General features: G+C 34.0%; 1 protein-coding gene across 1 annotated transcript in view; it reads right to left on the bottom strand.

Moving 5' to 3' along the window:
- Window positions 1-2,002: 2,002 nt before the first annotated feature.
- The window catches only part of LOC149542917 (SNARE-like superfamily protein), a 53,612-nt gene continuing 34,533 nt past the window's right edge, over window positions 2,003-21,081 (bottom strand). Inside the window, exon 5 of the mRNA XM_089797829.1 lies at window positions 2,003-2,367. Coding sequence (XP_089653955.1) covers window positions 2,227-2,367 — 141 coding nt within the window. The 3' untranslated portion in view covers window positions 2,003-2,226. The remainder of the gene's footprint in view (window positions 2,368-21,081) is intronic.

Genomic DNA, 21,081 nt, shown 5'->3' with positions numbered 1-21,081 from the left:
AAAATTTGGAGGGTGGTCATCCAGTCATAAGAGATGTATCCAACTATTGGTTATGTTTGTGTTTCATCTTGGGCTGAAGGACTCATTTCTGCAAGTAACAAATTGCTCCCCTTTCATTGCCTCTTTTATGGTCCTAGGACTTATACCAAGCATCATATTGGTACAAACCAAAACCGTTCCCTTTATTGACTAGATCAAAAATAGGAATTTCACTTATCACAATGATTTGCATTAGACGTGGAATGATTTTCTGCCACCCAAAATCCTCTTTCTTGATGAGAGAATGCATCGACATGAATCCCACATGGACCTAAGAGTTCAGATATGTCACTATTCATTCTTGTGCTGATTAGATCTTGTAGATAGAGCTTGTCGGATGTAGTGTCCACTATCACTCAAATTTCCCATGAAAGAATACCTATTTTGTCAACTTTACAAGCTTCATTGAATATTATACTAAACCACATAGTTTACTACAAGATTGATGGTGGTAGTCATCATGCCTAATGAAAAAGAGCTTCATATTGTAATATGAAATATCTATTCATGAGTTGTATCCTTTTAACTGCTATATAAATAAACTTATCCCTAAGAGAATGCCACATTCATATTGTTTTTGTGAAGTTGTATGCAATATTCAACTGAAGTTGTCGCCACTGGTGATGGGCATTTAACTTTTCTCTATAGCCATATAGCAGCTAGATGGCCTAAAGCAATCACCCTAGAAAACGATGTGCCAAATCCAATGGTCAAGAAATCCAAAGGGCAAACAAGAAGGGGGAAAAACTTAAAAGATAAAAAATTTAATAAGTGTCTCTATGAAAGCAAGGCTACATCCAAAGAGGGCATGCAGATAACAAAGGAACACTAAACAGCAACCTCTTCGGAGATAGGTTGAGACAATGTAATCTAGAGGTAAAGATAAGCAACCTGTGTAAGCATAACCAGTTAAATATAAGGAAGAAATTCAGACTTCCAAAAGGTCTACTCTACATGACATCATAGGTTCTTTGAAAGGAATAACCAACATGTGATAATCAAGTCAAGCATACTTCATAAAGCTCTATAATAATCACTCAACGGCTAACAGGTTTAGCCCTAGCAAGACATATTTTGTTAAGTGCACACAAGTGCCTGCATTTTTTCTAAGTAGAGATTTCTTTCCAGGTTTATACACTTTTGATAAACGAGCAAACAAAAAATACATTCATTACATAACAGCCACCATAAAGTAGAACCATGCAAAAATAGACTAATATTTATTGTCAATCTCATATGCTGAAGTAAAATGCCAGAAAATACCTTTTGGCGCACACACACACAAGGGGAGCAGGGGGGGCAGAAAGATCATAAGTAGAACCATGTGAATGACTAATATTTATTGTCAATCTCATAAGCTTAAGTAAAGTTCCACAAATTAGGCGGGGAGAGAGAGAGAATAGAACTATTGTGTAATCTTGAACTAGAAGATTCACAAATATCATTCAAAATGAATTAAGATGATAATTGATGTGCCAATCCATGTGGTTCAAATATATGTTGCTCAGATACACAAAGCACCTTTCAACAAATAGCATATTTGTTTGCTAAAGTCAACTAAAAATATCTACAATCGTGTTGCTTCAACCGAATTCAAATAATGGACTATTGGCAATTTAATTTCATTGTATGCCCTTGATGAACACCAAATGTGGTATTAAGTATATAAAATTACTGTTGTGTTACTCCAAAAATTACTCAATCAATCAGAAAATTACTCGAATTGTATTGTTTAATAGACCACTCGTATTAGCAACCACAGATTTCAACACTCTACATGTTAGTTACAAGACAGTACTAGTTCCAAACCATCCACAAATTAAAGCATGTTCCTGACTTCAAAGCATATCTCTCTTACTATTTAAAACTATAAATAGTCTTCATCAATGAAAAAGATATTTAATAACGTAAAAGCTTCTTTACCATTAAAAAATATAAATAGTCTCCATCAATGAAAAATATATTTGATAATGTAAAAGCTTCTTTGCCATTTAAAAATATAAATAGTCTTCATCAAGGAAGAATATATTTAATACCGTAAAAGCTTCTTTACTATTTAAAAATATAAATAGTCTTCATCAATGAAAAATATATTTAATACTGTAAAAGCTTCTGTTCCACAAACTTGGAACTCCCTGCGTATTCATCTGGATTCAAACATAACCCATATAGGGTGAACAAAGCAGCCTACATTGTTGTGCCTGACCCAAATGATCTCACAATTGTGCCAACTCTTTCAGCAAAAGCAGCTGAGGTGATTCTCTTTCCTGGCACATGGAAAGGATTTGAAACAGCATCCACATATGCTACATGAAACCGGCGGAAGAACTTGCATCATGGCAAACCAAAAAGAGGATTAGTAATATATGGTCTTTATCGTGTCAAGCTTAGACCAAGAAGCTCTAATGCCAGCACTTCAGGCTAAGAAAGCAAACTTCAAAAATTGTAATCCGTTTTACAATAAACAAATGAACATCCAGGCACCAAGCAGCCATAGCTAGAATGAAGTAAATGATAGACATCATAATCACCTCATTTATTTGCATCAAATAAGAACAAAGCATATTTTCAGCATAACATAAGAACAGGGAATACATGGCTCCACACAGAATGTAAAAACATATTACACCTAAGATATACACAGTATGAATTATACATGAAGCCAGTAAAAGAACATGGCTAATTACTCAGAAAAAAAAAATAATCCACCCATCAAATGCGTCATCATACATACAATTCTTATGCTGCAATTAACTGCAGAGAGTATTACATATGTACAAGCCATTTCCAAAAAAATTAAATTGATAGTACAAAGAGAATCATATTTTTCCATACTACTTGTCCAGTAAGAACATGCTCATGTACTTGAAAAGCAAAGACCAAACACAATTCCCGATAACTCTCTAATATCTAAGATCATATAATTCAAAAATTGGACATAACAGTGACTACAACTTCTGTTCTCTTCATCATTAGATCAGAGGCTGTTGTTCCATCAGTCCTATTTTCAAAAGAATAAAAGAAGCCTGCAGAATGAATTGTGGTTTTCTTATCTAATAGATATGACAAGAATTTTACAATGGGCAGAATGAAATGAAATGACCTTGTTTATATAAAGACTGTGCCCCAAAGCTACTAAGTTGGGAACAAGTTAATTTGGGCAACTACATTAAATGTTTCCTTAAGTTCTCTTGCGTGTTGGTATCAGAGAGGGATTCTTCTTACCACTTAAAACTTGCCATAAATTCCCTCATTCTTATCGACATGTGTCACATTCTTTCTACTCTCCAAAAGATCCTATTCTTGGTGTTTGTCTTCATTAACACATCTCCTTGATTCAAGGGTGCAGATCTAGATAAATCTTGGATTGTTTTACAAACTTCTCTTATAGGCACCAACTTGTCATCCACGTGCTTTCTTTCCTCAGCACTTGAATTTGTTTTCCTTTTCTTTTCTCTTTGATCACAATTAATTAGCTTTATTCTATTTTGGCATTGGATTTCCCTCTTCCTTGGGCATACATGAGATAGTCATGAGGATCTTGAACACTTTGAAGAATTTCCTTGATCACATGAATTTCATAGTTGGGGTATGAACTAGACCAAGCAATGGAAAAAAAATTGGAAGAATTTTGGCATCTCCGCACAATGAAACATCTTGGGCGCAACTGAGGTTCATGGAAGGATTTGAGCCCTTTTGAAATTTTCCTCAGCCAGTGGTGATTTATGCCCAAGGCACATTTAAGAACTGGTAAAGGACTATTTTTATACTTGACCATTTTCTTGTTTTCCATGCCTTTTCAATCCATACTTAGCCATTTTTCCAAATTTTTATCCCCCTCCGAGCTTGGGCATATTTTGGCCTTTATGGAGGAATTCTTTACATTTTCAATATTTTCTCAGCTTTCTTTGTCCACCACTACCTTGTGCTCTAAGGCACAATTAGAGACTGGAGGAGGGTTTTAGAATTTTTGGAGAATATACGCCTACAATTTGCACCCATCTTGATCAATACTTAGTCAATTTGCCTGCTTCCACCCATCTTCTTCCTTAGGCACATTTTGGGCAAAGTGGGGAATTTCCGAACACTTAGCCATTTTTGGATTTCTCTCATTCCTTCCAACTTGGGCGGGTATGAGTCTTGTTTAAGGATTTTGCGACCCTTGAGAATTCCTAGGCAAACGTTGACTTAAGATCTTGGGCGCAAATGAGACCTACTTAAGGATTTTGTATATTGGGTGAGTTTCCTTGGCATCTTCAAAATTGCATTCATGGGCCCACTTTGGCCTTGTTGGAGGATTTTTTATGATTTGGAGGAATTCCTTGACTACCATGGAGTCGTGCCCAGCCCAGGGTGCATTGGAGCATCTGTGAAGGATATTTTTTGACACGCCCATTTTTCAGCTTTCCTCCTTGTTCTCACCAGCGCGTGGTAATTTAGCTTATTTATCCCTCCTTCCAAACATGGGTGCATATTTTGGCCTTATGGAGAGGATACCTTCACTTCAAGGAAATTCCTTGACTTGGTGTAATTTGCCAGCTTGGAAGCATTTGGGCACTGGTGGAGAATTTTTGCAATGCTGAGTCATTTTTCGCATTTCTTTCCTTCCTCTCAACTGGGGCACATTTTGGCCCTTATGGAGGATTACTTCACTTCAAGGAAATTCATTGACTCGGTGTAACTTTCCAACCTGAGCGTATTTGAGCACTGGTAGAGGTTTTTTGCAATAGTCATTTTTAGCATTCTTTCTTTCATTCCAACTTGGGTGGATTTTGGTCCTTATGGAGGATTCCTTCACTTCAAGAAAATTCCTTAACTCAATGTAAATTGCCAAACTAAGTGCATTTGGGAAGTAGTGGAGGATTTTCTAGCACTTAGTCGAAGACCACATCATTTTTTGTTATTCCTCCATGCATTTTTTATCAACACTTAGCCATCTCTACTCATTCTTCATGCTTTCCCATCTTGGTTTTAACCAAGACACCCTCTTGTCAATAATTTCACTTGACTTGCACCTTGGTTTCATGACCCACTCAACCATTTAGGCTTGCTTGTCATGCTTACTGGTGCTAGCACTCACCCAACAATTGGACATGTCCCATGCATTTCCAATCCACATGCCATCTCTACTCATTCATCAAACCTGATTTTCATTATTCATCATCAGTATCACTCTAGTGCATTTAGATGTCAATTTCAATAGTTTTCAACAATGAGTTATAATTTAATTATTTTATTTTAGTTATTTATTTTTATTAAATAATTTAAAATTCACCCTAGTATGATAGCTCATTGGAATGAGAACTAAAAGTTTTAAATATTGGAGATTTAATAAATGACTAAAGTGCTCAGAATAATTAAATAAAGAAATCTAGTGCAATACTATTTATTAATATTACAAAAAATAATTGCAAATTGTAAATTTTGGAAAACTCTCGAAATCATTATAAAAGAAGGCAATGGGTCTCTCATTTGAAACATATAGATAAGAGTTGTTATCTCTTTTGGAGATTTAAAGATTTGTGCTCAACATCAAACTCTACCAATGGAACAACCACCCAAACATTTTATTGAAACTGGAGATGTAAAACCCATGTCTTCAATGGAGTGGTTCGACCCAAGGATCACCACTATGTTGCAAAGGTATGAAATGGGGACAAAAAGCCTCATTTCAGTGGTGTGATTCATTCATCATCATGGAGGCATATTATCATAAATTTGGTTAGACTAATAAATTATCATTTAAGTTTCAAATATTGGGCATTTGATAATAGTTTGTATTCAGAACACCATTGTAGAAAAAATATAAATGTCTTGTAACAAAGATTGGCATCTCATTGTTTGTGGTTGCGCGAAGACCCATCTCCCACCCCTGAGATGCATCTTGGAGATGTTATCCCTATTTTAATAATGACTCATTTTTAAATTTCAAAGAAGATGTTTGTACATTCTAGTCATAACCCTAAGTTACCCCTATTGTGCCCTTGAGTGGAAATGACTTGAAATGGGCAGTCAGCTTCCCTTGAAAGTTCTTAAGTAAACAAATAACTTCTTGACTTTCGATTTCACCTGAACCTATGACCTTGTTATTGTGTCATCGGTTTTTGGAACCACACAACATTTGATCCTCCAGTTCAGAAATTGTGAAGAGTGGTAAGCATCCGACAATAGGTTTACCAAAGCAGCTCAAATCTTGAAAAATGAGAAAAAAGGACTGAAATTAGATTTGAATCTTCTTCCCAAATCTTTGATGTGACTTTTAGCTGTAAACATGGTTGAAGTTAGCAATTAAATTTTATTTATGTAAGATAAAGGTGGTAAAAGTCATTTAATGCTCAATGCGACCAAGTTTATTTGCCATAATTAAGGATTGCCCAATTCATTTCATCACCTTGTTGTCAAAGACATTTCATGCATGTTGTCACTGACCTCTGGCTTAATTTTGAAAAAGGGACTTCCTACAAATATGGATTTTTGGAACAAGAATCCTCAACCAATTTATCAGCCAGACTTGACAGAAGAAGAAATTGAAAAATTCAACATCATTTCAAGCCTTTTTCACAGCTACATGGGAATTCAAGTAAAGCTATGTCGGGTTACGAAGGTGACATTTTCGAACTGGAAGGAGAAAGAGTCAAAGCAGAACTTTACGGCTTGCTTGGAACACATGAAGCAGCATACTAGATGAACTCCTCAATGCCATGCAGGATTTTCTTGGTATGATCTGGATGGACAAAGCCCCAATATTTTAATCCTTAATTATGTAAATATATTCTTTTTGAGAAATCTTGGTAACAGTCTGAGATTTGTGTTTCATTTACCCTGTTTTGTAACGATTGTTGTAAAAAGGATGAATCATGAAACGTTATCTTGGAATAGGATTTATATACATATGGGATTTTTTGTTCTAAAGGGGGGGGGAGAGGATCTTTTGGAAACAATATTATGTACAGGAGTTACAGCTTTTGAACTTTTTTCAAACACTGACCAAATGAAGACAATATTTATAATTTCTGTCGTTAATATTCTCTTCTAATTGCAAATGACTTTGAGTCTTAGTAGTTAATTATTAGTATCCATTTTGTTGCAACAGATTGTGTATGGATTCGTTCCAAAACTGTGTTTCTTGTAATTTAATTATACCATAACAAAAGGGTCCTCTGCTGATCTGTAATCCCAGTGATATTCGTAGAGATGCATAGTTAATTTTTATATTGATAGTTCATATTCATTTCTTTAAATTTGGTTCTCTACATTTACTGTCATAGTTATGGATAAATGTTAATTTCTCCTTTTTGCATTCTGGTTAAAAGCACCCTTTATTTAATTCATCAAATATCCTATTAAGAGGAAGTTGTACCTCTAGAATTCAAAGAAAGTTATCAATCCAATGATAACTTCTCCAATTGTTAGTGTTTTTTGTTCTTCTTTCCGGGCAATTTGAGTAATTTCTTGTGTTTCTCTCCAAGGACAATGACGTTAACTATCAGCAGACAAAAATGTGTCTCCAGTATGCGAGATGTCTCCAAAAACTTCATGAGCACAAGACTCATTTGGTTGTTGTCTCCCACCATCTCAAAAGTTTCCAGAGGAAAAATTGGCATCCCTCACCAAAAAAAAACTTCAAGGCCAAAAATACATTAAAAAGCTAAAAAAGGAAGGCAAACAAATAAAATAAGCCAGCATGAAGTTTCATGCTAAGATTTTGAATGATACAAAATTCCATGCAAAGTTATGGTAATACGTATCTTCTAACAGTGAAAACTTTTCAAGAGGGACAAACAATTCTATGACTGATTTCCTATTATTATATAATGGTCTAAAAAATAAGGGCCTTTGCTATTTACCAAGAAGTAAAAACCAGCGAAAAAATCACGATTATACCCAATTAATCGTGGAGCCAGCTGATTTTTTCCCCAAAAGAAACCCAGTTCAAAAAAATCAGACCCAATTCACACTAAAATTGTGTTAGAATCCACGAAAAATGGCAAAAAGAAAAAATTAAAAACATTTTTTGAGATGGAAATCAATGCGGAATCAGCATGGAAACGACTTGTCATTTTATCCCTTAGTTCTCTTTCCGACCTCCGAAGAACCCTAAATATAGGAGCAATGACAGTCATCAACCGAATTTGAAAGGGCATCAATCATCCTAATTTGTAGAGGCATGTGAGATAGTGTTGAAGCAGCTAACGAATCTGCTCTAAATTGTGGCTTCAATATGACTCCGGATCTACACACCCCACACATGGATTTTGATGTATATAGTTAAAATATCATACAATAATTTTAAAATTATAAATATTATCCACAATTACTGATGGCAATTTGATGGAGGAGCAAATCCCAATAGTTTATAATTAATATTATCACAGTGCTTTTAAAATTTAAACTATTATAGACTGTTAATATATATCAATAGTTCTATAATTAAGTCTTAAAAATAATATAATATATATTTAAGTTCCCAGAGCAGCATTCTCACCTGTTGTTGAAGTTCTACCCAGAAAAGCTGAAATGGCACACCCTTTTAGGCTTTTTATCAGAGGTGGCAAGATCCTGAAATGGTCTAAGGAATCAATGATGTGGACGATGTGGATATAATAGGACTAAGATGTTTTTTTTTGCAGTAGCACAGTGATATCTCCAGCACCTCAGTCGTTATCTACTGGAGATTCATTAATTTATGTATGCTCTTTTTTGTATATGTTATAATATAGTCTCCGGAACTCTGATCTTACAAGCTAATATGTTACACTGAACTAAAATGATGTAAACATGGAAGTTTATTATTTATACTTCATAGGGAAAAAAATTTATATATATATAATTTTTATATGTTTTTTTTATTTCTAAGAACTTTACAGTTAATATATTTAATTTTACACAAACAAAGACATACAATTCATTATATGAGTGATATATCTAAAGTGCTCCATGAAAAAAGTCTGAATGATAACAGACAAGATTACGTATTTGTAATAAAACGGCCTTCAAAACATTATCATTAACATTTGACCCCACCTAAACTAGTAGTTGCAAGCTGGGCATTGCCAAAACCAGTGGCTTGCTAATCTTTTACTTCAACTAAAAAAATGTCTTTTGTTGAATTCCACACTAGTAATTGCCGTTATGAAATATAAATCATTGCAATTGTGGGATATAATTTGATAAGCTTTCTAAAATATTGAGCTATCCTTGCAAAACACCTTGCCTCAAACACAATGAAAGCTTTGGATAACTTCAAAACTGCTTCCATTCCTTCCAAATTCGTAACTGGATCGCTGTCTCATAAATTTTGATTTCAGTTACTTCATAGACTTAGCTGATATTTGAACTCAGACTGGGACAACTAATTGGTGTATTTGGTAGCTGACCTCTTAAACATGTTAACAGAATGTTTGCCTATGTAATCAGCAAATATGAATATGAACAACAAAAAATTATTTTCTACAATTTATGGGTTATGCTGTCTTTTATTTGCTCTCTACATCTCTATGCTATGGAATTGTCCTATAAAAAATTTAGAAGTAGTCTCTCTGTTATTCTATGTTTTTTAAAATTTTCTTTAAATCTGATTTTTTCCTGATTATTTCCCAATTATTTTCCAAAATTTTCAAATAAGTCTTTAGTTTTGATTTTTCCATAAAAAACTACCAAACAATTTTTGTTCGTCCTATTCTTGTATGACTGGTTTACTATTCTCGTTTTCAAAGTTCTATGTCATGATATTTTCTGGGAGATATTAATTTCTATTAAAAAATGGACCCTATTTATATTTTCTGGGGAAGACAATCCTACTTTTTGAAAATTAGCTGAACTGGCATTAAAGCCAAAGTGGGGAAGGGTGTTGTGTACACCATCAATCCAAGTTGGATGCTCTATTTTATTTGCTCTATACATCTCTATGCTATGGAATTGCCTTTAACTTTTTCTAAAAGTAGTTTGTCTCTTATTCTATGTTTTTTTTACATTTGCTTTTGTTGGGTGGATATTTTGCAACCAACAATTTGGGTAAAATCTAGTCGCAAAATAGGATTACCAACCACAGCGTGTGAGACAGAGTCTCTCCTACCTTAAAGGGAGGGCTCCCCCTTCTCACCGTTCCTTGGATCAACTCAAGGTAAGCAAGAAGTTAAGAGATTTTGTAAGGGGTGTTACTAATATTCTTTCCTCTTAGCTTTTAAGAAAGAATCCACTTACTCGTGGAGCAAGTCATAGGCAAGATGAAACCTCAAACTACACTTCTATCTAAAGTTGAAAGACAATGATACCGATAAACCAACACTAACTCAAAAGCTAGCTGAAAGCGTACCAAATTGGCTCTAAGTCTCGTTTTAACCTATTCTATAAGAATAACCTCTACCATTGAGGCACAAAGACTTCTAGAGGTCAGGAATTCTAACTATTTTTCGTGAATTTGAGATAGTAATACAAGCTAAAGTCAAAGCTCCTAGTCTACGTGTTGCCATAGCTGCTCCCAATCAAAGCTTCTAATTTGCTCTATCACAATTGCTTCCAATCAAAGCTTCGAATCCAATTGCTTATTTTATTCACTTTTCTCCCAAATTCGTACTACACCACCAAAGTTACACTTGCAAAAGTTTGGTAGAGCTTTCTTGCATACAACAAAAGATGATTTTTACAGAAGGGGCCACTCCTTATATAGGCAAAGGAGATGAGAAAAAGATGGAGGAAAAGGTAAGAGCAACTCAACCAACTTCGACCCAGTCTAACTAACAAGATAAATTATTGGGGTACATGTCATTACACATGTAAGTCGTATTACATGCACTTACACATTTTCATGTAACACATTGTCTTCAATTACAAACATGAAAGAAGAAGAAGAAGAAGAAGAAAGATGGAAAAGAATTGAAACAATTCTAAGAATTGTTCTGAAGGGTTTTGTACTTGGCAATGCAATCCTAGATGATAACAGGATCGAGAGTTCCTTTATTTCGTGCCACTGCATTCACCTTGATAACCATGGTGTTGCGTCTTTTGATAGCCTCTAACTCTTTGATGAATTGTCCATTGTCATTTGAAATCTTGATTTGATCAAGTTTTTTCTTGTTCAAGTTGTTGTGAATTCTCCTTTGTAGATTGGCACATTCTAGAGTATCCGACACTTTGAAAACCTTCTCGATGGTGTCTAGATGTAACTCGGAATAACTTTCCACCAGCACCTTTCACTTTTTTTCTTTTTTCTTTTTTTGAAGTTAAGTGCTTGGCGCATTTTCACACAAACTCAGATTCTCGAACAATCATTGGGAAAATGGAGACCAAATGAATATCGCTTCTTTGAATCTGAAACACATCTTCTTGACGGGATGGCATTTGTTCTTTGAAGAAATTCTAGCATATCTTGAAGAGTGCACTGCAACATGAAAGTTACAATGGGATTGAATCCATGAAAGCTTTGAGATTTGAGTTACAACCGCGAATCCATAACGGATGAGTGTTTGAAGTAAGGATTAGATATTTATGAAAGGCGTAAGATGGCTGGAAATGAACCGAAAAGCATATATATTTGGATGGAAAGAGCCAATGTCAAACTTGAAAAGACGGATTGCATGTGGGCAATGATGGGTTTTTGTGGGTATGACCAAGAATGCAAGTTACGATGCATATGGATGTGTGCAAATGGCGAATTTGGTGTTAAAAGAATGACCTTTACTGAAATTGGGTTCTCAAGATGCAATCGCATGTAAAGTAATTTACATGTAATCATGACTTGACACAAACATGTAATTAGGTTCAGAAGATGGAAATGTATGTAAATGGGAACGAAGGATGAGATTACATGCAAGTGCGGATGGAGGGTGAGATTACATGAAATTGTGGATGGAGCTCATTATGCAATGTGTCATGACATGGAAAGTGGAATTACATGTAATTGTTCTTGAAGTGCAATTGCATATGAAAGGAATTGATGCAATGTGCCTTGGCATATAATGGCGAATATGGAATGAAATGATGCACTTGCACGAAGAGGTGGAAGGTGGAGTGGAGTGAAACGTGCTCAAGTTCTTGGGAAAGAACTTGCAATTTCTTCCAAAACAAGCAAGCAAACAAACAAGCAAAACAAAAACCTTTTGTCTTAAACTCATACATGTCAACAAGCAAGTTGCTATCAAATGCAAACTCGAATTTAGAGTTTGGGGAAAATCCAAAAGTGTGAAAATGAGAGTTTCATCATACTTAAAGGCAAAATGCACTTTTCATGGCATATGTATGGACAAGTGTGCAACTTCAAGCTAAAATACGCATGGAGATAGCAAGATAAGCATGAATTGATGAGTAAGTCTGAAAATGTCCACTTGCTTGGAGATCAAAGAGCCAAAATAGCTAGTTTTATAAACTTGAAGACCAATTCTCCTCCAAATCCGAATTCTCAAACAATAATTTGACTTCTTCCGTACTTGCATGTAATGGACATTTAATGGTCGAATTTGATATGAAAATGCAAAAACGTGGCCTCTAGAGGCAATAGCATGCATTAAAACTCAAAAACAACCCCCACTGATCCAAAGGTATGGGCTGGAAATACCATTTTTTGTGTTTTTTAAACAAAAATCTAGGCCGTTTTTGCAAAATTGTGGCCAAAGAATGCATGTTTTTGAGTCAGTTTTGACTTGTGAATGCAAAACCGACTTGCCCAAATACTAATCCATGGATCCAAATGCAAAAAAAGTGACTTCAAAACGCATAAAAGTGGATAAAAACCCCAATTTTCTGGGCGTTTTTAGCAAAAACGTGATTCATAAACGGCATGAAATGAAACTTTTTTGACATCTAAAGCCTAAAATATGTCCTTCAATAGCATATATATGGATTAAAACCTCTAAACGACTTATATTTTAGCCAAAAAGTGATTAAAACTGCCCCAAATCTGGGCGTTTTTAACAAAAACGTGGCTCAAAAATGCAAAAATATGAGTCATTTTTGTCTTGAATATGCAAAATCATGACCCCCAAATGCATACATATGAATTAAAACTCAAAAACGCCCCTCTTGTGATGGATTTCAAGCCATTATATGGGCAGATTAAGCATTTTATTTTTTGATGAAAAACGTGTTATTGGAGGAAAACATCAAGGTTTTTGCCCTTGAATCTTCAAAAACCGGTAATTGGGATGCAAATACATATGTTATAAGCAAAACTCACCTTTTTGATGCCATTACACATTTTAAAACTTTAAAAAATAATCTCCATATGTTTTTAAGTTTTCAGATTTTAGGGCAAAGAATGGTGAATAATTACTTGCACATTGTGTTTTGGTGTGTTCATTATTCACCACTCACCACATTATATATATATATATATATATATATGAGATGAAGAGGTACGTCTTCCAAAAGACATGACACTTCAAATAAGGCCAATTAAGCTTTCCCACTTAATTGAATTATCATATAATAAAATAATATATTTCATATTATTATATTATTGCAATTAAATATGTAGCCACTCTTAGCTTACATTTGCATATTTGCATATTTATTGTTGATCTTTTCCGTAAAAGCCACAAACATTAACACTCCCTCCTGGACTTGAGAAGAAGATCAACCAATAAGTCTCAAGTCTATAAAAGACCTTAACTTCTCTATCTTCACAATTGGTAGAGGTACCAAAAACATAACTTCAATAGATCTCAAAACTATTATATATGCCATACATCATCTCATTATGTAAAACTCGTATAGATCTCAAAAGATCTCAAAGTCATCATCATATACTCTTAAGTATTAGTCTTGGGTCTAATTGACTCAACCGATATCAAAAGCATTGGCCGAATATCAAGTCCATGATATTCACTAAATGCTTTGAGTAATGGCTTCCTAACATCAAGTCCATGATGTCACCATGTACTCAAACTGTGGATCGAAGATCCACGAGTCACAAGGACTCAATTGACATCAAATCCATGATGTCACCCATACTGGTATCCGGACATTAAGTCCACCAAGTACTAAATCTGACATCAAATCCATGATGTAACTTGCACTGGTATCTGAATATCAAATACATGATATTCACCAAGTGCCTTGAGTACTAGTATCCAAACATTAAGTCCACCAAGTACTCAATCCTTGAGTTGAGAAGACTTAAACCATGAGAATTTTCTATTAATGTCACTTAGTCCAGATTTATCTCAGAATTAATGGTTTATACAACCAGTTTTAATTCTTTTAACTCATACTCAAAAATGAATATAATGTAATATCCCTGTTGACATTCAACCTCAAATAGAAAAATATTCTGTTATGTTTAGAGTGCACCTAGAAATGTTTTAATGCTCTTGCAAATGATTTCCTTTGACATTTGGTGGCTTCCTTTGTGCACCTCAAAAGTGTTTCACCTTCAATAGTGAATTCCCTCTCAACCAATATGATCGATATTGTCACAAGTTGACTAAACCATCTACTCCCTCTAAAGCCAAGTTTATCAACTTCTTGACCTCTTTGAAGATCACAGACTCCCTTTAAATTTGAATTTCATATGTGTTCGTCCTAAAAGTATGTCAAAGATAGATTACGAATAGTTCATAAAGCTAAACTATCTCAAATGCAAATACAAATGATAGAAGCATAAAAGATTTATTTAAAATTCATATGGATAATAAAACATGAGATACTTATCTTTTATGAATTTCAAAGTATTTCTTTTCGTAAGGTGAGCCCATATAATATCACACATGAATCAATTTTTATATGATTGTTGAATCTGCAATGGATGTGTCCTACATTCTCTAATACCATGTTAAGTTTTTCAGATTTTAGGATAGAGAATGGTGAATAATTACTTGCACATTATGTTTTGGTGTGTTCATTATTCACCACCCAACACATTATATATATATATATATGAGATGAAGAGGTGCATCTTCCAAAAGACATGACACTTCAAATGGGGTCAATTAAGCTTTCCCACTTAATTGAATTATCATATAATAAAATAATATATTTCATATTATTATTTTATATTGCAATTAAATATGTAGCCACTCTTGGCTTACATTTGCATATTTATTGTTGATCTTTTCTGTAAAGGCCACAAACATTAACACCATAAGGCAAAACACACCTTTTAGGTGTCATTACATGTTTTAAAAATGTGCATGAAAGGTAAAACTCACCTTTTTGGTGCAATGACATATTTTAAAATTCACCTCCAAGGCAAAACTCACCTTTTTGGTGTAATTACATTTTTTTTCAATATGCATGTCTCACCATTTTGGTGTTATTGCATATTTTAGCAATATGCATTTGCATCTTTTTTATGCACTTAATGCATTTTCATTCAAAATCTCACATTTTAGATGCAAATGCATATTTTTTATGAAAAAACGCTTGTAGACATGTTTGCACAACTGAAGCGATGCATTAAGCACATATCAATTTAATTTTTGAATAAATATTACTCAAATGGGTCATAAATAATATTTACACTATCATAATTAATATATAATGTGCAAATATCATTTTAAAAGTAATATTTACTAGAGCATTTGATTTAAAACTCAAAAATGTAATCAAACTATATAGTTAATATAGTCACTTAAGTGAAAAATCAAAAAGCAACTCAACATTAAAATATAACATAAAATGCACTATAGTTATTTTAAGCAAAAATTTGAAAGATAAAATAACTTAAAAACTAACATAAAGTGAATTTCTGTTATATTTTCAAAAAGTAAAGGTCAACTTAAACATATAACATGATATTTTTAATTTGTGCAGTTGCACCTAAAAGGTCATCTTTTTGGACACTAAAATGGTCATATCTTTTGATTTCCAACTCAGATTAAGCCCTAAGATAGATCAAATCAAAGGGAAAACAGAATGCAATGACTTGAGCAAAACCAAAGGATCAAAAGCCAACAAACACATTCAAAAACGAAGAAAAAATGTTGAAGGCCTCAAAAATCAAGCATAGGCTCGACAAACAAAAAAACGACAAAGACTTGATGAAAGCCTCTAGTAAAAGAATTCATTATATTAATTGGAGTTGATTGGTTGATCAATACTAACCAATTAAATAATGAACTAAACTCAAAGAAATGTGAAACTAGGTTGAAAAAGTTTCATACTATTACTTGCATTTTGTAGTGACCCACAAAATGCAGGACAACTTTAAATCTGATTATTTCCCAATTATTTTCCAAAATTTTCAAAAAAAATTATACTTATGGTTTTTCCAAACAAAATACCAAACAATTTTTGTTCTCCCTATTCTTGTATGATTGATTTACTATTCTCATTTTCAAAGTTCTATGTCATGATATTTTCTAGGAATTATTAATTTCTATTAAAAAATGGACCCTATTTATATTTTCTAGGAAAGATAATCCTATTTTTTAAAATTATTTGTACTAGCATTAAAGCCAAAGCGGTGAAGGGTGTTGTGTACGCCATCAATCCAAGTTGGATTCCTGCATGTGCATGGTGCACATATATTCCAAAGTCATTGAGGGCACCCATGGGACTTAAAAGGTAAATAAGTCATTGAGGGCACCCATGGAAATTAAACAATCATGTGATATGGAATTGAGCTATATTTCTTGGAATGTAAGGGGTTTGGAATCCCCAAACAGGAAGTATGTTGTAAAATGACCCTTAAGCTCTCAAAAGACCTTTGGACATACTTCTCTTAGAGGTTGAAGTAGTGAACTTCACTTTGGATATCAACCTGAAATGCATATGGAGGGATGTTGAGTATTTCATTACCAAGCATTCCAAAGGTAAGAGAGAGGCAGTAGTTTTATTACATCACAAATGGAGTAAGCATGTGGTTAGATGGGGTTGCTCCACTTGCAATAGAGATGTACGAGTGATCCTAAACTGCAAAGACAAGGAGATTGGGATGTATTCACTATATGCTTCTAATGACACTAAAGAAAGAATTGACTTGTGGAATTGGCTAGCTCAAATGGGGGATACAAAGTACCAAAACTCAAAATCGGCAAGGCTGACTCAACTCGTCAATTGGCTATGACTAGGCTACGAATCAACAAAGTGAAAAACCCCTTGAAATTTAGAGATATTAATGATTTGAAACTTATTTCATGCACCCCCTTTATTGAATATAACTTAAACACACTATAACATCATCAAACAGAAGCTAACTTACATAAACAAGGAACATAAATGCTAAATCCATCACATGCAAAAAATGTAAATTGTAGTTGAAGGAAATAGAAAACATAGAATCATATGACATAGATATATAGAATTATAAATGTTAAACACATCAATTTTTTTTTTGTCAAATCATAAATGTATGTAAAATCAATGAAACCACTGACATCAAATGTTTCATTAAACGCCTATGTGTACCAATAAAGTGTAAAGTGTAATAGTATAGCTTTGAATACAAATAGCTTGATATCTTTACTTCTAACAATTGGAAAATAAAATTCTTTGGATTTTGTTAGTGCATTGCATTAACTTTCCATTGGTTTTGATCTCATGTTAAGTGGCTTTGTATTTGAGGAGATATGGTGAGCCCTAGAGAACGAATTCATTGAAAATTATTGACTGTAATTTTTATTGCTTTCATAATATGATATATCATATATCTAGTCTAATTAAAGGTTTTAAATGCTGCATATAACTGAAAGAGGTCAAGGAGGATCTGATTAATCTTCTAAGAATGTTGGAGTTCATGGTATGTTCAATCAAGGAAGGTATTCTAAAAGTTATTTGCAACCGTATATCCAAAACACCAATATTTGTTGATCGGACAATAAAAAATAAATCTTAGCTCATAATTGAGATGCAACCCCCGCCCCGCGCCCCCCACCCCCCCCCCCCCCTTCACCAAAAAAAAAAGAAACCAACAAAATAAAAAATTTTAAAATAATATTTTTTTATAGATTTTTTTAACTCTAGTCATGAGGCACATATCTTAGTGATTTAGGTTGGTGAATTTTGTAAGATCGTTTTCTGCAAATGTAATAGCACTACCATTAATTTCGGTGTATTCCAAATGCAGATTTTAATGTCATATAAATATGAGGAGAGAAAACATGTCTCTACATGGTAAATCATCATTAGACAATATATAAACATAATTACATATGTAGCATATATATATATATATATATATATATATATATATATATATATATATATAAGTAGATAGAGGAGAGATTGTCTAATTGATGATTAACCAATGACCATAGAAGGATTATCTGTAGGTCCATTCAATCCAATTGAAGCTACAACTTTAACACTTCCTCTTAGCAAGGGCGGATTGAATCATTTATGTTTTATTACCTTAGTGATATTCACTTGATATATGCACTAACATCAAAGAAGTGATGTCTATCAAGAGAATAAGTTCTCTGATTTCCGGCACTCCGAGATAATAAATGAAGTCAATAAGATAACAAGTAATCAAAATGTCATGAACTCTATCATGATATCCGGCACTCCGGGAGAGCAACTTAATGTAGTTTAATCATGATACATTCATTATCAAGACATCCAGCACTCTAGGACAACAACTTAATGTAGCTTGTCATGATAAACAGGTCCAACTATTGATAAAACCATCACCTTTCAATAGCTACCCTCCAAATATATATATATATATATATATATATATCCTCACCTTTCATAGCATAATCCACATATGCAAATTAGTAACCACCATGAACCAAGTCAGAGGGTGGAACAAGGGCTTTCACCTCAACTTCTCTCTCACAAAGAAGAATGCATTACAAAAAATTTCACTTAGATCTTCTCCCTCATAGAGAAGATATCATTCAGAAGGGATTGCACCTCAAAATTCTCCCTTTGAACAATGATCCTGGGAAGTCAAGTCCTGTAGTTACTCCCTTAGAGGCTCCCTTCGCCCAAGGATGCCTGTCGAACTACCTTTAAATCCAATATTGATCTTACAACTTTCTGGTGATAAGTCTTTACTTCCTCATGGTGTACACAGGGGTAGGCCCATCATAATCATGCAGTCACAAACATTTATTTTTAGACTCCTCTAAATATCAATCTTCTAAGCTCCTAAATTGCCTTTGAAGAAGTGTCAGACTCACTCTCAATGGAAAAGCCCCTTGTCTAGAGTTTATTTCATAGTCTTGGACGTTATCACCCACAAAGATCCCTGGAGAAATATCCTTGTAGACCAAGGAATAGGACAAGATATCAAGTCAAAAGTGAGAGACTACAATAAGAAAGTAAATATAATCCTAAAAGATGATAAATACTTATCGGCAGATCAACATTCTTGTTACAAGTTGTTCCAATGAAGGTCCATATGTATCAAATCAAATGATGGTTCGATTTGAAACTCTGATGGTGTCCCTTCTCTAACATGTTCCCTTTAATGATAATTCAAGTGAGAATGGAACATTGATTATTATTCCCCCCCCAGCAATGTAAAATTCCCACTCTTATATCATTGAACGATTTTTAGATTAGAATTCTTTCTGCTTAATAGATCCCAGAACCTTACTCTATTTGCACTAAGAGAGGGACATGTTGAGAGCAACCAAAATCACTTCCATGTTAATCCCTACTCCATCTACTTTTAGGTCTCCATGGGTTGACGAGATTAATATTTGGACTTTAAAACCTTTATCCACCTTCAAAGACATTTGTTGTGGCAAATATATTAGAGTTCAAACTCCACATAAAATGAAGCTCCTCAAAACAACTTCTTGATTTTCATTTCGTAACATTTTATGAATTTATGATGTCACCCATATTTAATTGAGGACCCACAAGCACAACAAATTAACATCAATCCCTGGCAAAGTAAGAAACACCTTTTATATAATGAAAAACACATTCTCAGTATTGTCTCCATGATGCATGCTAGAGCTTCTGAGGTCAAATATTATTTCTTTGCTTATAAGAGTTCGCAGATGTAAGGTGGGCTCACAATGACCAAGCCAACACTCTAGAAGTAATAACCTGCAGTGCTATTATTTAATCGAATCCTTATAATATTTGAAAATTGTAAAGCCTTTTAATTTGTATAATCTTTTCCTTTTCCATTATCCCGCTCTCATTATATTGAGCAGTAAAATCTCCATTTATACCCACATATATTAATGTTTGAGATCGCATTAGCATGTCCTTGAATCAAAGAACAAAAATATTATGCTCTTTCAGTGTCTTAAGATCTATCCAACACCTCCATTGAACACATTCAGGTCTGCAACTTAAATCTGGAAACTGATATAGTAGTCTGTGCAACCCAAACAAGGCAATCAGATATCTGAACTTCACACAGCGCCCTCAAAACTCATTCAAATGGTTTCAATCAAACAACAGGCTACAATAGTTTGAACAGCAATCTGATATTCCCAGCAATATAAGTCCAAGTTCCAAACAAGTCTTTATACAAGGCCCATCTCTAATCAAATAGTGACCACCCAGAAGTTGTATGCATTTTTCGAAAGTGAATAGGCCACACTGCTCACCACATTCCTTCTATAACTGAGAATGATTGTAATGGAAAAACAGAAACGATTGATAGGAGGTTGCCGCTGCTAGCAACAGAGAGTCACTACTCTGCTCGAGTTTCTCTCCAAATTTTACCTATGATGATATGCTGTTATGTTTTAGACCTCTTGATTTTTCAGCTTCCTACACCAACTGGAAGCCTCAATCAAATATCAGTGCCAAAGAAGATACCATGTTTCTGGAAACTAAGAATCCCAATTCTGAGACTATTGCCAGTGTTGTATACACCAGTTCGCATTTGCTTCAGATATATTTGTTGCCACAAATGTCCAGACATATATTACAGCTGCTCAGAAAAATGCATACGTACCAAAGCCTGCCTTTGTCCGCTGAAATAGACAGTAGCAGTTTTATTCACAGCAAAATTTCAAATGTTAAAAGATTCCTTTTTGTGGCAAGGGCTTTGATTTTATCAAATATTTCCAACGTTATATTCACAACAAGTAATGTTGATGGCCAGACAAGATTGAACCAAAAGACTCCTTTGTATTAATTTTTTATTTTCCCAACTAAAAGTACCAAATACTTCTCAAGAGAGATATTAAA

This window comes from Cupressus sempervirens, chromosome 8, assembly GCF_028749045.1.
Source record: "Cupressus sempervirens isolate cs-2001-9-10 chromosome 8, ASM2874904v1, whole genome shotgun sequence".
In the NCBI taxonomy this organism is placed as follows: domain Eukaryota; kingdom Viridiplantae; phylum Streptophyta; class Pinopsida; order Cupressales; family Cupressaceae; genus Cupressus; species Cupressus sempervirens.
Note: the sequence above shows the minus strand (reverse complement) of the source record. Positions and strands in the feature narration are given on the sequence as shown.